At 54.9% G+C, this 17682-nt stretch overlaps 1 protein-coding gene across 1 annotated transcript; it reads right to left on the bottom strand.

The window, feature by feature from the left end:
- Positions 1-826: 826 nt before the first annotated feature.
- On the bottom strand, positions 827-17625 carry TGM1 (transglutaminase 1). Its single transcript, XM_019968270.2, has 15 exons — positions 15377-17625; positions 14296-14655; positions 13958-14146; positions 12731-12979; positions 12223-12341; positions 12008-12115; positions 11402-11576; positions 10856-10994; positions 10618-10721; positions 7869-7957; positions 7203-7356; positions 6814-7095; positions 6523-6683; positions 6048-6184; positions 827-1229 (listed from the first exon to the last, which is right to left on the bottom strand). Exons 1-15 carry the CDS (start codon positions 15399-15401, stop codon positions 1004-1006), a joined length of 2517 nt encoding a protein of 838 aa, XP_019823829.2. The 5' UTR covers positions 15402-17625; the 3' UTR covers positions 827-1003.
- Between the last annotated feature and the right edge of the window lie 57 nt (positions 17626-17682).

Genomic DNA, 17682 nt, shown 5'->3' with positions numbered 1-17682 from the left:
TATACAAGTTTGGGGTTCAAGGAACACATACAACTTGGGGAGTCTTTAAAACCTCAAGGCTGGCAGAGCTCACCTTGGCAGAGTGTAGCTGGATGACAGACAGCCCAGGACAGAGGCCTGAGTCACCTGAGCAGAGGCAGAGGTACCAGCTGAAGAGAGTGAGAACGGCAGCCAGAGATTCGAGGGACCAGGAGGGCCTAGTCTACCATCTAGTCTCTAACCAAGGTGTTTTCAAAGAATATTTAACTCTGTAGGAATTTATGGGCAGGGTTCCAGGGGATGGTGGCAAGCAGCATGTGAAACAATGTTAAGTTACTTTCTGTACATGGTGGGAGTTGAGGATTATTATTTTCTCCTTTACCATTTTCTGTATTTTCTTAATGCTTAACACTGAACATGTATTACTTTTGTAAAAATTCTTTGACAAGGATATTTGAAGATCAATACTGGAAAGTGACTTTTGCTGTTCCCAGAGAAATCCAGCCTATTTCTACCTCAAACATGTGCCCATAGAAAGGAATTTAGCTCCTTCTCTCCATTAGGGGCTGCTGTGGAAGGGGCAGTCCCCCTCAGCCCAGGTAGCTTCAGAAGGGCTTCGGTCAGTAGAAGCACCCTGGGGTGGGGGGAGACTGGCCAGGGAAGCACTGGAGGCTGTCCTGATGCCAAGCAGCCCCCATTAAGAGCTGTTGAGAGGTGCCATTGGTGATCTGACAACCACGCTTCTCAGAACTAGGCGTGTCAGAAATGCCAAGTTGCATCCCCAGGATAGGCCGTGAGCCCACACTCCTTGGCTTGACATAGACTGACACATGGACAGAACAGCAGCTTTATTAAAAAACAGTTTATTAGCATCTACGTCCAGCATCTGTGCAAATGAGATCAGCTCCTCCCAGGGGCCCGGGTCTCCCACCTAAGCCCCTGGGGAGCCTCTCTGCCGTAGCCCCCCGTCTTGAGGCAGTGTCCTTGCTCATCTGACATCAGTCCCGTTGCTCCTGGCTCAGGGCTAAGCCCCACCTCGAGAGGCCATGGGGATGGTCTCCCCTGAGCGACCGCTGCCTCTAATGTCTGAGAAGGCCCCGCCTCCGCTGGCCGGGGCTACGTCCACCTGGATGACCCCGTGCACCTGGGAGAGCTGTGGGCTATCCAAGCTGGCAATGAGCTGGCGGGGGCCTGGTCTCACAGGCACGAACGTCTGGCGCAGGGTCACTGTCTCGTTGCCCCCAATGTCCCTGTGGGCAGAGATAGGGTCATGGGCCTGGGGTGACAGGGTGTGGAGTGGGGAGTAAGGGCTGATGGGGCAGCTGGAAGGAAGGAGCAGCAGGCGGAGCCCTTCAGGCATTTCTGGGCTCAGCTGGAATCTCTACACCCACGACCTAACCTACAGGAGGACAGAGCCTGAACCCCAAGTCCGCCTCCACAAAGCGTGATCAGTAGCTACTCAGCCAGCTGCCGAGCTGGAAACCTCCTCGGCATTCAGAACTCCTCCCTCCCTGCTCTCACAAACATCTGGGCGAAGAGCGAGCACAGCCCCCTTCCTCTCCATCACTGATGCTCCTGCCCCAACCAGGTCAGCCCCATCCCCTAATGGGTTTCCAAGATCAAGGAAACCTCAAAAGGAGACTTTGGGGCTTGACACAGTGTTGCCAAATACTTCCAGGCTTGCCAAGGAAGAAGGTGGAAGAAAAGGAGTTCTCTGCTACCATCACCTCTTAGGATGTTATCTCAAAAAAAAAAGAAAAAGGAAAAAAAAGCCCAAACAAACAAAACAAAACTGGAGTCCCCTAAAAGGCAAGCAAACAACACTGCAGTCCCTCCCAAGAACAGAGACAATTGGCATCTTTAAATTGACACACACGCAAGTGTGTATGTGAGAGAAATACACATGCTAGTGTACACACACACACACACACACACACACACACACACACCTCAGTGTCTTTATTTTCTTCCTTCCCAGGGACCTCTAGTCCCAGATCACCTCTCCAGGAATTTACAATTTCACCTGCCTTCTAACTGCCCTCCTTGCCTCTCATCTCATTTTCCATTCATTTTTCCAGTCACTCAGAGGTGAACTGAGCCTTTCAAGGGCTTGGCTTCCTTGTTGCTTGGGAGATAGACAAAACTGTAGCTCCCCGACCTGACACACAGGCTCACTCTGACTCACCCCGCCTGCCTGGGATCATTCCCCACCCCCCACCACATTCCTCCTGCCCACCAGCCCCAGTGAGCTCCACCCCTCCCCTGAATTCACCCCGTTTTCTTGCCTTGCCTCTGGGCTGCCTCCAGACCCAGTTCACACCTCCTCTTCACTGGGGGCTCCCTGGAGCACCTCCTACCCTCAGGAAAATGAATCTCGCCTTTCTCTGAGCTCCTCCAGCAATCTGCATGTGCGCAGACACACTGACTGTGACTGAATGTATATTGCAGTTGATCACACCTGTTAGCGTCTGTCCTTTCCCACCTCTGCCTGAAACCCTTACCTCTGGCCCCTGCTAAACTTGAGCCTGCCTTGGGGACGATTTCTGGAGCCAGACTTGTGCAAACACCACAGTCCTCCAAGGGAATGAGCCAACACCCCAACATCAAAGATTTCCTTGGGGCAAAACATTTAGCTTGGAGCCTGCTGCCAAGGGATGTCCCTGGACCACTCTGTACTCCTTCTACCCCATTAACTGTGTAGTTTAGAACACGTACCAGTCATCCTCACTTTCTGATGTAAAATGGAAGTGAATATAAAATGATGGGGTGGGATCAGACGGTCTTGAAGGTGCCTCCAAGCTCTATGAAGGCGAGAAGTAGGAAAGTCTGGAAGATAGATGTCTATAGCCTACCTGATAGGTTGTAGACTTAATTTCTAGACTTCCTATCAGAATATCCAACTTGAAATTCAGTCTACAACTTAACAGGTAGGCTATACTCTGCGTGCGTGCTCAGTTGCCTCAGTCATCTTTGACTCTGAGCCCCTGTGCCCTGAAGCCCACCAGGCTCCTCTGTCCATGGGATTCTCCAGGCAAGAATATTGGAGTGGGTTGCTATGCCCTCCTCTAGGAGATCTTCCCAACCCAGGGACAGAATCTGCATCTCCTAAGCTCCTGCATTGCAAGTGGTTTCTTTACCACTGAGTTACAGCAGAAGCCTCAAGCTGTACTCTGCCTGGTAACAAATCTGTGTTTTTAATTTGTGCCCACTTTTCCATTGATATGAGGTTAAAGGTTGTTTGGGTTCAGACCAGCCTTCAAAAGTCTATTTACCCATACTATAATTGAACTGTGGGGCTTCTCCGGTGGCTCAGGGGTAAAGAATTTTCCTGCAATGCAGAAGACTCAGGAGACATGGGTTTGATCCCCAGATCGGGAAGATGCCCTGGAGGAGGGCATGGCAACCCACTCCAGTATTCTTGCCTGGAAAATCCCCGTGGAGAGAGGAGCCTGGTGGGCTTCAGTCCATAGGGTCACAAAGAGTCAGACACAACTGAAGCAACTGAGCACACACATGTGTAATTGAACTGTACTATTTCAGAGCCTAGCCTTTATTTATAAGATTATTTCCAAGATAAATTGCTCTCTAGGTTCCAACTAGGGATGTCAAGATCTCTCCCTACCCTGATCTTAGTGTCGGGCGAGACCTTGACTGCACCCTAGTTTGAGAGTTTGAGGCAAACACATCAGCTACGAACACTGGAATGTGCCCACAACTGAGTGCCAGTAATAAAACAAACTCCCTGACAGGACATCAGAACTTAGACATCCAAATTAGCATTGTCTTTGATGCCAATTTGAGTATTAGCATCAAATTAGCATTTATGCTCTTGTTCCACCACATTGAACATTTAAAAAAGCTCCTCTCAGATTTTCCTTCACAGCCATTTAAAACCACACACACATTACATGTACCCACTTGGGCGTGCACTCACACCTGGCCAAGTCACTGTCCCTCCTTTACAGCCAAGGTTCATTTCTGATTGAAAAGGGCATTATGACCCACCCGGCTCACTTATTTACCTTATTAATCAATCTTAGTTCTAAATGACTTGAAGCTGTCTCCCCAAAGTCAAATTCACTCCTTTAGAAGACCACTCTAAGGACATTCTAGAGAATGTGATTCAGGCTCTGGGGGAAATTCCCGAGAAGGGTTTGGAGCAGACTTCTAGCTTCCCCTGGTGACTGCTTTAGTGGTGACAACAGCTGTCTGGAGGAGTAAGTGCTGGAATGTTTATTAAGTGGCCAGTCAGCAGGTGGGGTGGCATGCCTTCTGCCATAATGAGGCTCCATACCACAGCCTTTGATGTGCAAATGAGAGCAAAGTAATGCCAATTTTGGAATTGCTTGGGTTGGCCAAGAAGTTTGTTCAGGGATTTTCTCTAAGATGTTAGGGGAAAACCCAAACGAACTTTTTGGCCAGCCAATAATATACCCAAATCAGCAGCTCGGGGCTCTCACCCGTGCTGGAGGCCCCGCCTGGGCTCACAGTAGCTGGAGGAGCCACAGAATGTCAACCGAGTGCCTGCTTTGAGAAACCACCATCCAACCCTCTCATTTACTGGTGGGGAGACTGGGCCCATACAAGCCCCACAGCTGAAGAGAGGGGCTGAGTCTCCAGTACGCAGTGTGGGTGGCCCTTGCCTTACTCCCTGGAAGGGAAGAGAATCAAAGATCTGGCAGAGAAGCTGAAGGGAGCCCAGCTCCGGGGACCCCTCAGGACAGAGGAACCTCTGTCTGTCAGCGGCAGGTGAGAGACCCCAGCAAGCAGGCTGCCTGGGAGTTCCAAGCTCCACTCTCTAAGCTGCCAGAAACTCTTTTAGGGCGATAGGAGGAGAGTGCTCCTTTGTGAGGTGTCCCATCACCCAGGAGCCCAGGATGGGGCAAAGGTCAGAACAGCAGCCTTTTCAGCTCTGGTCTGTTGGCGAAAGGGGTGGCCACCCCCAGGCAGAGCCTGTGTGTTGGGGGAGAGGGATGGGTAGGGTGGTCAGGGACCCTCTGTTTCCCCACCCAGCCCCTCCGTGAGTGTGATCACTTTCCTTCGGGTGCTCTTTATTGGATGAGGAAAATGCCTGCTCCTGTCACCAGAAAGCTGATCTTAAAGGTCAGCCTCTGGCCTTCTCTGCTTTCCCTGTTCCTGCATGTGTGAGTCCATGTCAGAGGTGGCAGCATGGCCTGGGAACACGACCTTGGGCACTTGCTGGGCACACAGCCTCCCCTTGGGATCAGGCCCCAGCAGGTGGGATGAGGGCCTGAGGCACAGGGCTCTCTCCTTAGGAACTGTTCACTCTGCTCACCACACCAGCCCAGCAACCAGCTCGAGAGCCTGCGTGAGGTGCTCACTGTGGTGGAGGAGTGGAGCCTGCCCCTTAGGAGCCGAGACCCTCTGGGAGATGTGGCCACCAGCTGCCCCATCTGTAAAGGGGGGGCAGCTACCAGCAGAGCACTGGTGCTGTGCCCAGCACCACGCTGAGGGCTTTACATGCATTGTCTCCTGTGATTCTCAGCTGCCGCATCTGTAAAGGGGGGCAGCTACCAGCGGAGCACTGATGCTGTGCCCAGCACCACGCTGAGGCCTTTACATGCATTGTCTCCTGTGATTCTCAGAGCCAGGTTATTACTGTTATCCCTGCTTTACAGGTGAGAAAACTGAGGCATAGAGAAGATCATACATAGAGCACACAGCCCATGAGTGATGAAGCCAGGACCTGAAGCTCATCATATGATTATCTCTAATGTACTTTAAAGGGTATTGGGGGTCTCCAAATGAGCTTACATTCCTGAAAGTGCCTGCTCAACTCTTGAGTGCTGGGCGACAGTAGTGACAAATTACTAGTGATTCCTATTTGAGGTTTTAGCTCCCTAACAAGCCAGCAAGGCAGGGCAGGGACACCGAGGAGCACTGCCTGAAGCAGGCCTTCTTGAACTCAGGCAGGAGGTGTTGCTGGCTGGCCCCAAGTGACAGACCTTACCGTCCTGACCTGAGCAGGAGAGGGACAAAGGTGGGACCCATGCAGCCAGGAGGCTGGCAAGGGCAGTGGCTGGGGCAGAAGGAGGGGCTGCACTCACCCAACATTGAGGATCTTGGGCCTCTGCAACCCGGAGCCCTCGAGCCGGAAGACGACGTTGGTGAGGGTGACAGGCAGCGGGTTCTTGAAGACAATCTGTACTTCGCACTCCTGGCCAACCACGGCTGCTCCCAGTAACTGAGAGAGAAAGAGACCCCCATTATCAGAGCCTCGGGCCAAATTTATGGGACTGGACAGTCCCACCAGAGAGGGAGGGAAAGCTCCTTAGAATGAAGACCGCCCTGACCCCACATTCCTGCCTCTGGGGGAGGGCTCACCCAAAGCCAGAGAGGAAACTCCAACCTACTCCCCAGCTGAAGCCACCCCAGAGTAAGGGAAAGGAGACCTGATTTTCCAGAAAAGGGAACTGAAGCCCAAGAGCCCAGGCTGGTCCCTGACCTCCTCCCACCACTGCTTCTGGCCTAGTGCCCTGCGCCTTGCCCTCCAATCTGCCCCAGCCCAGCCCGCTGCTCTACCGTGAGACTGAGGTCTGGGGTACGCAGACGGAAGGTGTGCTGCTTGGCCAGCACCTGCCCGTTCTCCTTCACGTGGCCTGAGATGTTGAGCAGCATGGCCCCCTGGTCTACGAGGTGGACCCGGTATTCCTTGTAGGCCACAGGCATGGTCACACGCTCCGCTGCAGGGAAGAGGCCTGGTGTCACCAAGGCCTGCTTCCCCAGACCCAGCCTCCCCAGGTCTCCATGTCCCCAGCCCTGGGCTACCCAGCCATGGAGGCGGGTGCTACAGGCTGGGGACGGGGCACTTACAGGCCCCCGGCGCCAGCACCACCTCCTTCTTGCTCTCCTTGAAGACGGATCCCGCGACGCCAGTGTAGAAGGTGACAGAGAGGTAGAGGTGCAGCTTCACGGTGCGGAGGCTGCTGCCGCGGTTGGTCAGCACCACGGAGACCATCAGGTCCTGCCCCATCACTGCGTCCTGCGCCTCCACCTGCACGGCCACATCCTCCGCTGAGTCCCGCGTGGCATACACGTTGGGTTTGCTGCCATGGGCGGCCGCGGTCTCCACTGCCTTCCGCTCTGCTTCTGAGCCTGGGGGTTGAGGGTCAAGGGTGAGCTTACAGCTGCTGCTGGCTGGGCGGACGCTTGGAAGGCACCCTTGGTTGTGGCCAGAGCTGGCCGGGATGGGGAGCTGCTACCTTCTGGGTGCTTATAAGTGTGCGTGATGTCTTCCCGCATGTTGGAGCCAATGGCCTTCGTAATGATGAGTGAGCCGATGGCCTTCTCCTCCACATACACGATCTTGAAGCTGCCGTCATCCTGTCGCTGCCAGTAAACTTTATCACTGTTCACCTGTCAGGAGGGCAGTTGTGAGGGGTGTGAGCCAGGAATGAATGAGCCAGAGGGTCTGAGGGCGGGCATGACCCTCCAGCTGCCTTCCCGGATCCTAGGAACTGCAGGGAAGGCCGGATCCAAAGGTTGGGAGCTTCCTGGCAGAGTGAAACTGGGAGACTTTTCAAGCTGAGCCAGACAAGGCCAGAGAGCAGGAAAGAAGTTTATCTGGGAGGCTCCTCACAGTGCATTGGGCATTAATAACAGTAATCCCTTGCACTCACTTGCTGACTCCATGACTTATAAAGCAGTTTCATACCCATTATTTCTTTTGATCCTGAGCACAGAAAGCACGGCAGCCATTATTATGGCTTTTTACAGTTGGGAAAACTAAGATTTGCAGAATGAGTGACCTGCCCAAGGTCACAGAGGTAGTTGGTCAGCAGTGGGGCACGCCTGGAGAACCTAGGACCAACGCCAGTGCCCTGGTCTCCCCAGGCCGCCCATGAAGGCACCAGGCGCACAGCTCTCACCTCTGCAAAAATGAAGGGTGTGTCGTACTTCATGTAGACCAAGCCATTCTTGATGGACTGCACAGAGCAGGGCCCACAGCAGAAGATGCCTATGGGAGTGAGGGCACCACAGGGGTGAGAGATCCAGGGAGGCTGAGTAGGACCCCCAGATCCTGGGCCCACCCTTCCAAGCCCACCCAGTGCCCACTGCCCAGGTTCAGCCCCCACCAGTCCAGATTCTCTGGTGGCTCAGATGGTAAAGAGTCTGTCTGCAATGCAGGAGACTTGGGTTTGATCCCTGGGTCAGGAAGATCCCCTGAAGAAGGAAATGGCAACCCACTCCAGTATTCTTGCCAGAAAATCCCATGGACGGAGGAACCTGGCAGGCTACAGTCCATGGGGTCACAAAGAGTTGGACACGACTGACTGATTTCACTTCACAGTCCAGCTCAGGGAGGGCAAACAAAGGGGAGAGCAGTTCTATTTTGCTTCAGTCATTGGTGGGAGTGAGGGGGGCAGTGACGACTGTAGGGGGGATAAGCCTGCCTTGTTAACCGAATTGCTGGCACACTTCCTCCATTGGCTGAAGCTGGATGTCGGCTGTCTATGACCCCCAGAGGTCAAGATCCCACCCCACCCACCCCATCCTACATCAAAACAAACCCAGAGCCCATTATGGCTCTGCTTGCCAGCTGGGAAACAGATGAAATCACAGTCACCATTCCAGAAAGATCCAGAACCACCCTCAGCTCTATAGCCCACGGTATCCTTTCTGTGGGGAGGTGACAGGGGAGCTGGTAGGAAACAATGTCTGTCTTCAACATGCTCTGGAGGGCTTTCTGGAGGAGACAGGTTGATAGAGAGGAGGTGTGGCTGAGAGGACACAGAACAGGAAGTGAGGGCTGTCCAACAGGAGAGAATCTTAGAAAATACCTTGAACTAGGGTCTCCTTTTACAGATGGGGAAATAGGCTCAGCAAGGCAAAGTGACTGCCAGGAGATGTAAGACAGCCGGACACAGAGAGACTGGAAGGAGCTAATCCTTACTAAGTAGCTACTAAGCTCCAGCCATGCTGCTAGTCTAATATGACTTCTCATTGGTTCCTCCCAATCACCCTATAAGGTATACATCATCCCCATATTACAAACAAGAACACCAGAGCTCAAAGGTGCAAGGAACTGGCCTAAGATGACACATCTAAGAAGTGATCAAGCTAGAATCAAGCCCGGGCCTGGCTGGCCTCAGAATCCCTGCCTGCCACCTAGCCCACCCACTTCCTAGAGTGGGGACTGGAACTCATGTCTCCTGGTGTCCTGTGACAGGCTGTTTCAACATCACAGGCATCTCTGGGGTTGTATAACTCAGGGGGCACTATTTACAGAGATGATTGAGAGGGACAGGTCTGGTCAGAGACCAGAAGAGGAAGGTAGGCTAGGGGAGGGCTATCTGACTCAGGGTGAGGAAGGGAGAAGGGGGAGGCAGGGAGGGGAGAAGCAGCTGGAGGGGCAGGTGAGGGCTCCCTGGGGCCAGATTATTAAGTGGGAAGGGTGTGGGGGACCTGTTTGAGATCTAATTTTGTTTTTGACTGCACCTCATGGCATGCAAAACTTCCCCCACCAGGGACCGAACCTGCAGCCCTGGCAGTGGAAGTGTGGAGTCTTAACCAGTGGGCCACCAGGAAAGTCTGGGGAGATCTAATTTTTGCAGAAACATTCGTTGTGGAACAGAGACTAGTAGGTTACACCATCAGTGATTATTTCTTAGGCTGGACTGCGTTATAGAAGCTGTTATCTCCTTTGAACCTACCTGAACCCTGATTTTTTCCCCCATACCATATATATAACTCAGCGGAGCAATGAGAAGAACTTGGTAAAAGCAAGAATATGTGTCAAAAGAGAGGAAGTCAGGGGCTGGGTTCACACTGCTGCTGACCTAACACTGTGCCCTAGAGAAAGCCTCTAACCCAGCCGATCTGCAACATCACCAGGGGAACTTTCCAAACACACAGATTTCTGGAATCTGTTCCCGGAATTCAGGTCTAGAAATTTCCTTGAAACAAAACTGAAACCACCTGAGAGAGAATAGGAAATTTTCCATTTTATGTTACACAATTCTATATATTTTTTTCTTCCAAGCATGTTTTACTTAAAATGTGCTTAGTCACTCAGTTGTGTCCGACTCATTATGACCCCATGGACTGTAGCCCACCAGGGAATTCCCATCCGTGGAATTCTCCAGGCAAGAATACCGGAGTGGGTTGCCATGACCTCCTCCAGGGGATCTTCCCAAGCCAAGGATCGAACCTGCATCTCCTGAATTGGCAGGTGAATTCTTTACCACTGAGTCACCTGGGAAGCTCTTTACTTAAAATAGTGACTTTTTAAACTATAAAATATATATATATATATAAATAAAAAGGTCTTTCAATTAATTATCTCCAGGACATGTAAATAAAAATGTAAGTAGAAAAAGTGGATTTGTTGGGTGAGGGAAACCTCTCCCTGAATTCTCTCAAATCTTTGGACTTTTGAGCCATCTGAGTGTAATAACCATTATAAATAAATAAAATTGGGGCAAATAATTATGCAGAAAGGTGAAAATAAATGACGGGTCACATGGTGATTGCCCTCATGAGTCCGTTTGAAGAACTGTGGAACGAAAGGATCTGACTCCAAGTCCCCGTCCAGGACACTGGAGTTTGTTCCCCTAGTTGGGGACACAGGGAGGGGCCCCCAGTGGGGTCTAGGAGCCAGGCAGGGGCCCTGCTCACCACTGCTGGTTTCCTGGGGTGTGGCGTCCACAACCTGCCATCCATCGAAGCCTGAGGGCAGATCTGGCCTCTTCATCCAACAGTCGTTCCACACGTGGAAGTTCCTGGATGGACATAGATGGAGGGCTTGGTGGGCTGCCTACCTGGGGCCTCCCCAGCATCCCCTGCTCTCGATATCCAGGCCTCGGGTCTCTGGTCATCAGCAGGGACAGGCAGCCCAGCCCAGCCCCAGCCTCACCAGACAGAATCATGGTTCAGGTGCTCCAGGGGCTTCATGTTCTCATCGAAGTAGATGTCCATGGTGAGGGAAGTGTCTGTGTCGTGTGCGGAGTTGAAGTTGGTGACAGTACGGGTGGCCAGGCCCAGGCAGCGCAGCACTGTAGGGGGGCGGCCAGGGTTGGGTTCAGGGCCCGGGGCCAGGGCAGGGGTAGGGGGGCAGGTGAGGCATGAGGTCAGGAATAGCAAGGGGACAGGGGCAACTGGGGTTGCCAAGCTGGGTCAGGGGTCACTAGAGTCAGAAGTTCACCGAGCCAGGGAGTGTTGGGTGTTAGGGGAAGCCAGGCCACCTGCCTGGCCTTGTGCCTGACTGTCCCTTCTCCCTCCTCTCCTCTAGGCCTTTCTGGGTTGTTAACACTAATTAATGATAATTAAGGCCAGCCTGCCAGCCACCCCCGCCCGTCCCTGCACTGCAGCCACAACTGGGCTGGGCTCATGAAGGTGGAGCCTAGCTTCCTTCCACCCTCCGTGTAAAGCCCAGGCGGTTCCCGTCCCATCCCTCCACTACCTGTGGTGGTCACACCAGCGAAGACCCAGCACTGGCCGAAGGGGACAGAGTTGCCGGTGCGTAGGTAGCTGAGAAGGATCTCCACGCTGCCCACCCATGCTGATGGGTTGGTGCCGCGGGAATAATCTCCAGACCAGTTCCCAATCAGGACCCCATTGTCATCCAAGGAGTTCACCTGTCCAGGACAGGATGGGGTGGGGCAGAATTGGGGAAGAGGCTCAGGGCCTGCCATGTGGCCCCCAGCCCAACCCCTGGCCCTGCAACCATCCCTCACCCCTAAACGCTCAGGATTCAGAGGCAGCCTGAGTCCTGCCTGCCCCTCCCACAGCCCTCTGCCCCACCATCCTGGTCTGACACAGGAATGTGAATCCTGGGTGTGCCAAGTTTGGGGTTTGGCCCTACATTCCACAAGAGCTGGAACTGGAGCCAGGAAGGGGAGGGTTAGGGGGCAGGTTGGGAGGGGAGATGAGTGAGATCCCTTCCCACCGTACCTTTTGCAAGGGCACGGACAGGGCTGGGGTCCTGGAAGAATCAGAAATGGTAGGAGTGGGGGCGGGAGACAGCAGGCAGACACTCAGTAGGGCTCAGAGACTCAAGGGGGCTCACCATGGCAGAGATGACCCGGGAGACACTGATGGGGTCCCCGCGGCCTCCATAGGGCATGCCCCGCCGGTCCAGGATGTACAGGCAAGCGTCCAGCACCCCGTGGTCAAACTGGGGGGAGCCAGGGCAGAGGTGACCCTTAGGCTAGCACCTGCGCCCCCACCCCACCTCACCTGCCTCTAGTGCCCCTAAGGGCACGAGGCCCCAGCCAACCCTACCTGGCCGTAGTTCCAGGTCCGCTCGCCAATCTGCGCTTCTGTCCCATAGTAAATTCGCCCAGACTCATTAAGCACGTACTCCTGCCGCCAGTCCTCATGGTCCACATACACGATGTCCTCTGTGTCCCCAAAACACATATGCCTGGTTCCCTTCAGCCCTCTCCCTGGGTCCCACCTGCCCCTCAGCTGCTTCTGCAGGGCTCATGACTGCAGAGGAAGAGCAGGGACGCCTCTAGCCTGACAGCACTGCTTCCAGGAAGGACAGAGCAAACAGGATAGGGGATAATGGGAGAAGGGTGGCTGTTACCAGGGCCCTTCACCAGGAGAGGTGATGCGGCTCTGTGACCTTGGGCTGGTCACTTCTCTACGTCCTGCATCGAGGTTCCCTCACCTGGACACTGGGAAGCTGGCTTCTCCTAGGGCTAGGCACCCAGGCGCGTAGCCAGATCTAGCGAAGGAAGCCTTACACGCCCTCCCCTCCTGTCCGTGTTTTGCTCCAGCAGCTCACCTGGGCACCAGGGATTGAAGAGGATGTAGATCTCATTGCGGGGGTCAAAGGGCAATTGGAACTCTCCAGCTTCGCAGCGTGTGCGGATGGTGAACTGGAACTTGCCGATGATGGCATTGGGGGAGGTGTGGACCCGTAGGTTCAGATTCTGCCCACTGGACTTGGTCACCTGGGCCTTCCAGCCTCCACTGCCCCCCTTGCCCACCGGGATGATCACATGGGTGCCCTTGCCCACCTCAGGATTATTTCCTGCCGTGGAGGAAACACCAGTTAGCTGCTGCAGCCCACTTGAAGCAGGGGGATGGAGCCTTGGACTTCTTTCAGCCCCACCCAGGATGTGTGTCCCAAGTTGGACAATTACCTGGGCCAGATTGAGAATAGCTCTGTCCCCACCCGATGCGTGCCCACATGTCAGGGCAGAGCTCCAGTCCAACATCCCAAACCTGTTCCCTTGCACTTAGCTCGGAGGTGAGCAGAAGAGACCAGGTCACCGTCACCCTCTACCTGCCTGACTGTCCCAGTACCCGGGCAGGAGGAGCAGAGCCGCCCTGTCTGGGTCTAGGTGGCCCTGCCCCACATGAAAGCACAGTTCCTGTCCTGAAAGCCTGCCTGCTCACTGGGGCTGCAGATGCCAGGGCCCAGGGCATCCCTGCTGGAGGTGGTAAGGGTACCTGGGAAATTAGAGGCTGGGGTGGGCAAGGCTAGGCCCTAATCAAAGGGTACCAGGAGTCACCCGCCCCCGGCAGCAGTATAATCATCAGCCTAGGCAGTCAATGGCCACCAAGCAATGCAATGAGGGAGGCACCTGCCCTGGGCCATGGGAACAGAGAGACAGAGTTGGACAGAGAGTGAAGTCACATCCTGGGGAAGGAGGGCAGACCCAGAAAGAAAGATACCCAAAAGCAGCAACACTGGAGAGGATGCAGTAGTAAGGATCCAAAGGAAAAGTATCTTGGGACAAATGCTCCTGGAGGCTCAGAGAGGGTGAGCTTAGGAAACGAAAACAGGGAAGCCAAGACCCTCCCTCCGGGGGACATACTTACATGATTACACCTGCCTTAGCTGGCAGGGGTGAGGAGTGGGGTAAGGGAGGAGCCTAAAGACATCCCTGTGACCCTAATACCAGGGCTGGCAGCCCTGCTAACCAGCTCCCTATCCCTACTCCACCACCACCCCTACTTCACTTCACCACCATCATCCCCATCCCCCACTGCAGGCTCCACTGACCGATGCACAGCTCCAGGGTGACATGATCAGACGACTCATAGGGACGAGACAGGAAGAGGACCATTTGGAAAGGCTGCCCACGGCGGAGAATCAGCTCATCGTACTCGAACTCGTCCGTGTGGTGCTCTCGGCGGTTCTGGTCTGAGCGTGAACTCAGCAGATCCACACCAGTCACCACCAGCATTCCCTCTGCAAGGCCACAGCTCCAGCTCAGTAAAGCCCCACGGGGCGTCCAGGCCCCCACCACTAGCCTCCCAGGCCCCCAGAGATGTCAGAATGAGCCTCAGGCCCAATTAAGGCATTTTGGCTCTCAGATAACGTGGCCAGGTGGGCCTCACCCCGGATGGTGCCATCTCCAGCTGCGTTCACAGCACTGCCCCGGGAGCCAGGCCGGCGGGAGTCCCGGGAGCCAGGCCGGCGGGAGTCCCGGGAGCCAGGCTGGCGGGAGTCTGAGCCCCGGGAGTCGGGTCTTCGATTCCTGGAGCCAGATCCTCGACCTCCCCGGTCTCCATGGCGCTCAGGCCCCCAGTCATCGTCTTCTGTGTTCCGGCAAGAGCAGCAGCCACAGCAGCGAGCCCAGAAGGAACGGCCCCCGCGGCGAGAACGTCTGTCTGGCTCTGGTTCTGGCTCTGGAGAAGGTGTGGTGGGGGGCTGCCAGGGGTTTCCGCCCCAGCGGCCGACATCTGAACGAGGACCGCCTACGTGAAAGAGGCAGGGGGGCTCTGATCACTCACTCAGATCTCCTTTACCCCTACAGGATGCTCCAGTCAGCTCACCCAGAAACCCTCCATCCAGAGAGCTGATTCCATCCCAGCCAGATGACAGATGATCTGACCCTGACCCTGAGATTCCCTCAGATCCACCCAGAGACCTTCCCCCAAAGACTCCTTTCACTCACCTAGAGAAATTCCCCAAATTAGAGAGACGAGTCTTTTTCCCCTCTCACCCTCACACGGACATCCTCCAAAGCAGATGCCCAGTCCAGAAACCTGCTCCAGCACTCATCCCAGGAAACGAGTGTACACTTGTCACAGCTTCGAGAGGTGGCAGCACAGACCATCCTGAGCCTGCTCCCCCTGCCAGCTCCTCAGTCTAGAGATCCAATGCTGACAGCCTCAAGGACCCATTGCTTAGAAGGAATCCCCCACCCACTGCCCTCTGAATTAGACAGATAAGTGACATTCACCACCGGGGGTCCTGGCATTTCCCCATGTCGTTGGGTCAGACACCCATGAGGAGTTGCTGGGAGGGGCCTGAGGTGCCTGAAGTCAGACTTCCCAGGCAGGGGATCTCTGGTCTCCGGGAGCCTCGCTGGGGCGGACAGGCTCTGGCTGGCCCGCACTCCACCTTGTTGGGACCCGACCTCGGCCGCCAGACAGCATCGCTGGGGTTCAGCAGTGCCCCGTCGGAGCCCCTCACCTGATGAAGGTGTTGGCGACGGCATCTCTGAGTCCCGCGGCGGAGGTGGAACAGGTTGGGACCGATGGGACTGGACGGACTCCGCCGCACGAATGGAAGGCGTGGGGCGGGCTGGTAAGTGGTTTTTAAGGGGGGAGGGCGGGGCCGAGCTTCTGGGAAGAGGAGGAAGGAAGGTTGCTTCGTCCCCCCACGTGGGGGAGGAGGTCCAGCGTCTGGGGGCCGGGAAATGACGCTGGGCCACACCCTCTTTTCCCTTTTCGAGGAACTAAGGACCGACGTGTAGGGAGAGGGCACGGTTGGAGTCTATGAGGGCTGAAGTCGGAAAGACTCGGTGAGACCACCTGTCTGGGGGATGCTGCCTGCCAAACTGGGTGCATCAGAGGCACCTTCTCGGTGGAGAAGCTCAGAGGGCAATGGGGCAGGGAGCCCCTTCCACCCACACCTCTATCCAGCAGACTTGCTGTTCCCAAGCTCAGGCTGCCTGGCTGTGTCTCTGAAACTGCCCATGGGCTCTTAGGACTCACCCAGTCCAGGGAGGTCCCTGGATCCCAAGTTGTTACATACTGGTGACATCAGCAATTGGCCCTCAGACTGGCTCCACCAGCCAGCCCTTGACCTGCCGGCTCTACCAGATCCTCTGACCCTACCATCCACCTGTCCCTCCTTCTTCCTCTGGCTCCGCCAAGCCCCCAGTATGAGTGAGAGCTGCTTCCTGCTCCCTGGGTCCCTCCACCTTTGGGGTTAGGAAGGTCAGAGTGGAAGCGATTTCGTTTTCTAACGGTCACCCTTCCCCAACCCCCCAGGGGTTTGGAGGTGACTTTGGTCTTTGCTCTGAGGCTCAGGTGGGAATGAAGTCTCTGCCCCCAGGCTGCAGAGTACCCCCTTCTTCCACTGAGACAAATGTCTGGTGAGCTGGAGGCCACGGTTCTCAACTTGGAATTCTTCCTAGGAATCCTGACCAACCGGCTGCAGGCACCTGCCCAATTCCATCCCAACCCTGGGAGAAACACCACGGAGGCCACTGAGAGAACCCCAAGGCAAAGAGGAGGTCAGGCATCTTCCGGAAGGTTGGGACCTGTTCTTGGGTTCTCTTTTCTCCATCCTGCCATTGTCCCAGCTCTGCCCATGGGACACTAAACAGAAGACAGTAAAAACAGGGAGGGCAAGGAGATACAAGGAAGCTGCCGAGAGGAGAGGCTGAGTTTGGTGATGCATGTGGCAGGGAGGTGCCTTGGGGAGTGGGGACGGAGGCTCCAGGACCTGGCAGAGCCCTCCACATCCCCATGACCTTTTCCTGTCCAAGTCTAAGCTCCAGACCTGGCAGGGGGTGTCTAACCCCAGCTCCAGCACATTCAAGAGCAGGAATCCAATTTCCAGGCAGGTCAGCCAAAGGGCTTCATGGAAGGCTATTTGTGTATCACTCTGGATACCAAAAGGACAGGGAGGGCCCTGAGAGTTGTGTGTGTACATGTAGGCCCAGGTAGATTTTCAGGGAAACAGGAAAATGCCTGGTCACATTCGCTCCCTCTTGTTTCAATCAATCTTTCTGTTTCCCCACCCAGCCAGGTTTGACTCAGTGCCCTCACCCCTGAGCCACTCCCCTGTCCTCCCGGGAGGCTCAAGTGCCGCAGGGCTTTCAGAGTCAGGACAAGGTACTTGTGTGTGTTGGAGGGGAGACCCTGGGAAAAGACACCATCTCGGTACTTCAGGAGCTAAGTCCAGGTTCTGCCCAATCCAGAAGCAAGAACATGAATCTGGAATCCCAGACCAAGTTACAGAGACAGCTTTGGCTCCAGCACTTGAGCTCAGCAACCTTGGGTGCGTCTGAACAGCAGTTTCCTCATCAGCACAATGAGCCTAATCATCTCAGCCCTGAGAGCTTGTGGGGATCAAATGGGATCAAGTATTTTCAAGGGCTCTTTATCCTGGGCATGCTACTCATGAGGACTAATAATGTTGTTATAAGAGAGTGGAGCCAGGGCGCTCTGAACACACCTCCTGGGAATAGCTTTGGTGAAGGAGAGCCAGGGCAGACAGGGTATCTGGAAGGGGCACAGATCACGGAAGAAACTTCTCTGAGCCCTTCTAGTTGGAGAGACTTCCAGGTGCTTTGTAGCCCCACTCCAACTAGAACTGAACCCAAACCTGATGCCAGCCTGCAGCTTAGGCGCAGCCCAGCCCCAAAGCAGAAGGCAGACTCCAATCTAGCCGTGGCCCAGATTCTGCCCCCAAAATGGAGGTTCTGATGCTCTGCGACAGGGAACAGCAAGACTGAGCATAAAACGGAAGCAGAGAGGGGGAGCCGA

The sequence above is a fragment of the Bos indicus genome, chromosome 10, assembly GCF_029378745.1.
Source record: "Bos indicus isolate NIAB-ARS_2022 breed Sahiwal x Tharparkar chromosome 10, NIAB-ARS_B.indTharparkar_mat_pri_1.0, whole genome shotgun sequence".
In the NCBI taxonomy this organism is placed as follows: domain Eukaryota; kingdom Metazoa; phylum Chordata; class Mammalia; order Artiodactyla; family Bovidae; genus Bos; species Bos indicus.
The sequence above is the reverse complement of the archived record's forward strand: the minus strand, read 5'-3'. Positions and strand labels throughout refer to the sequence as shown.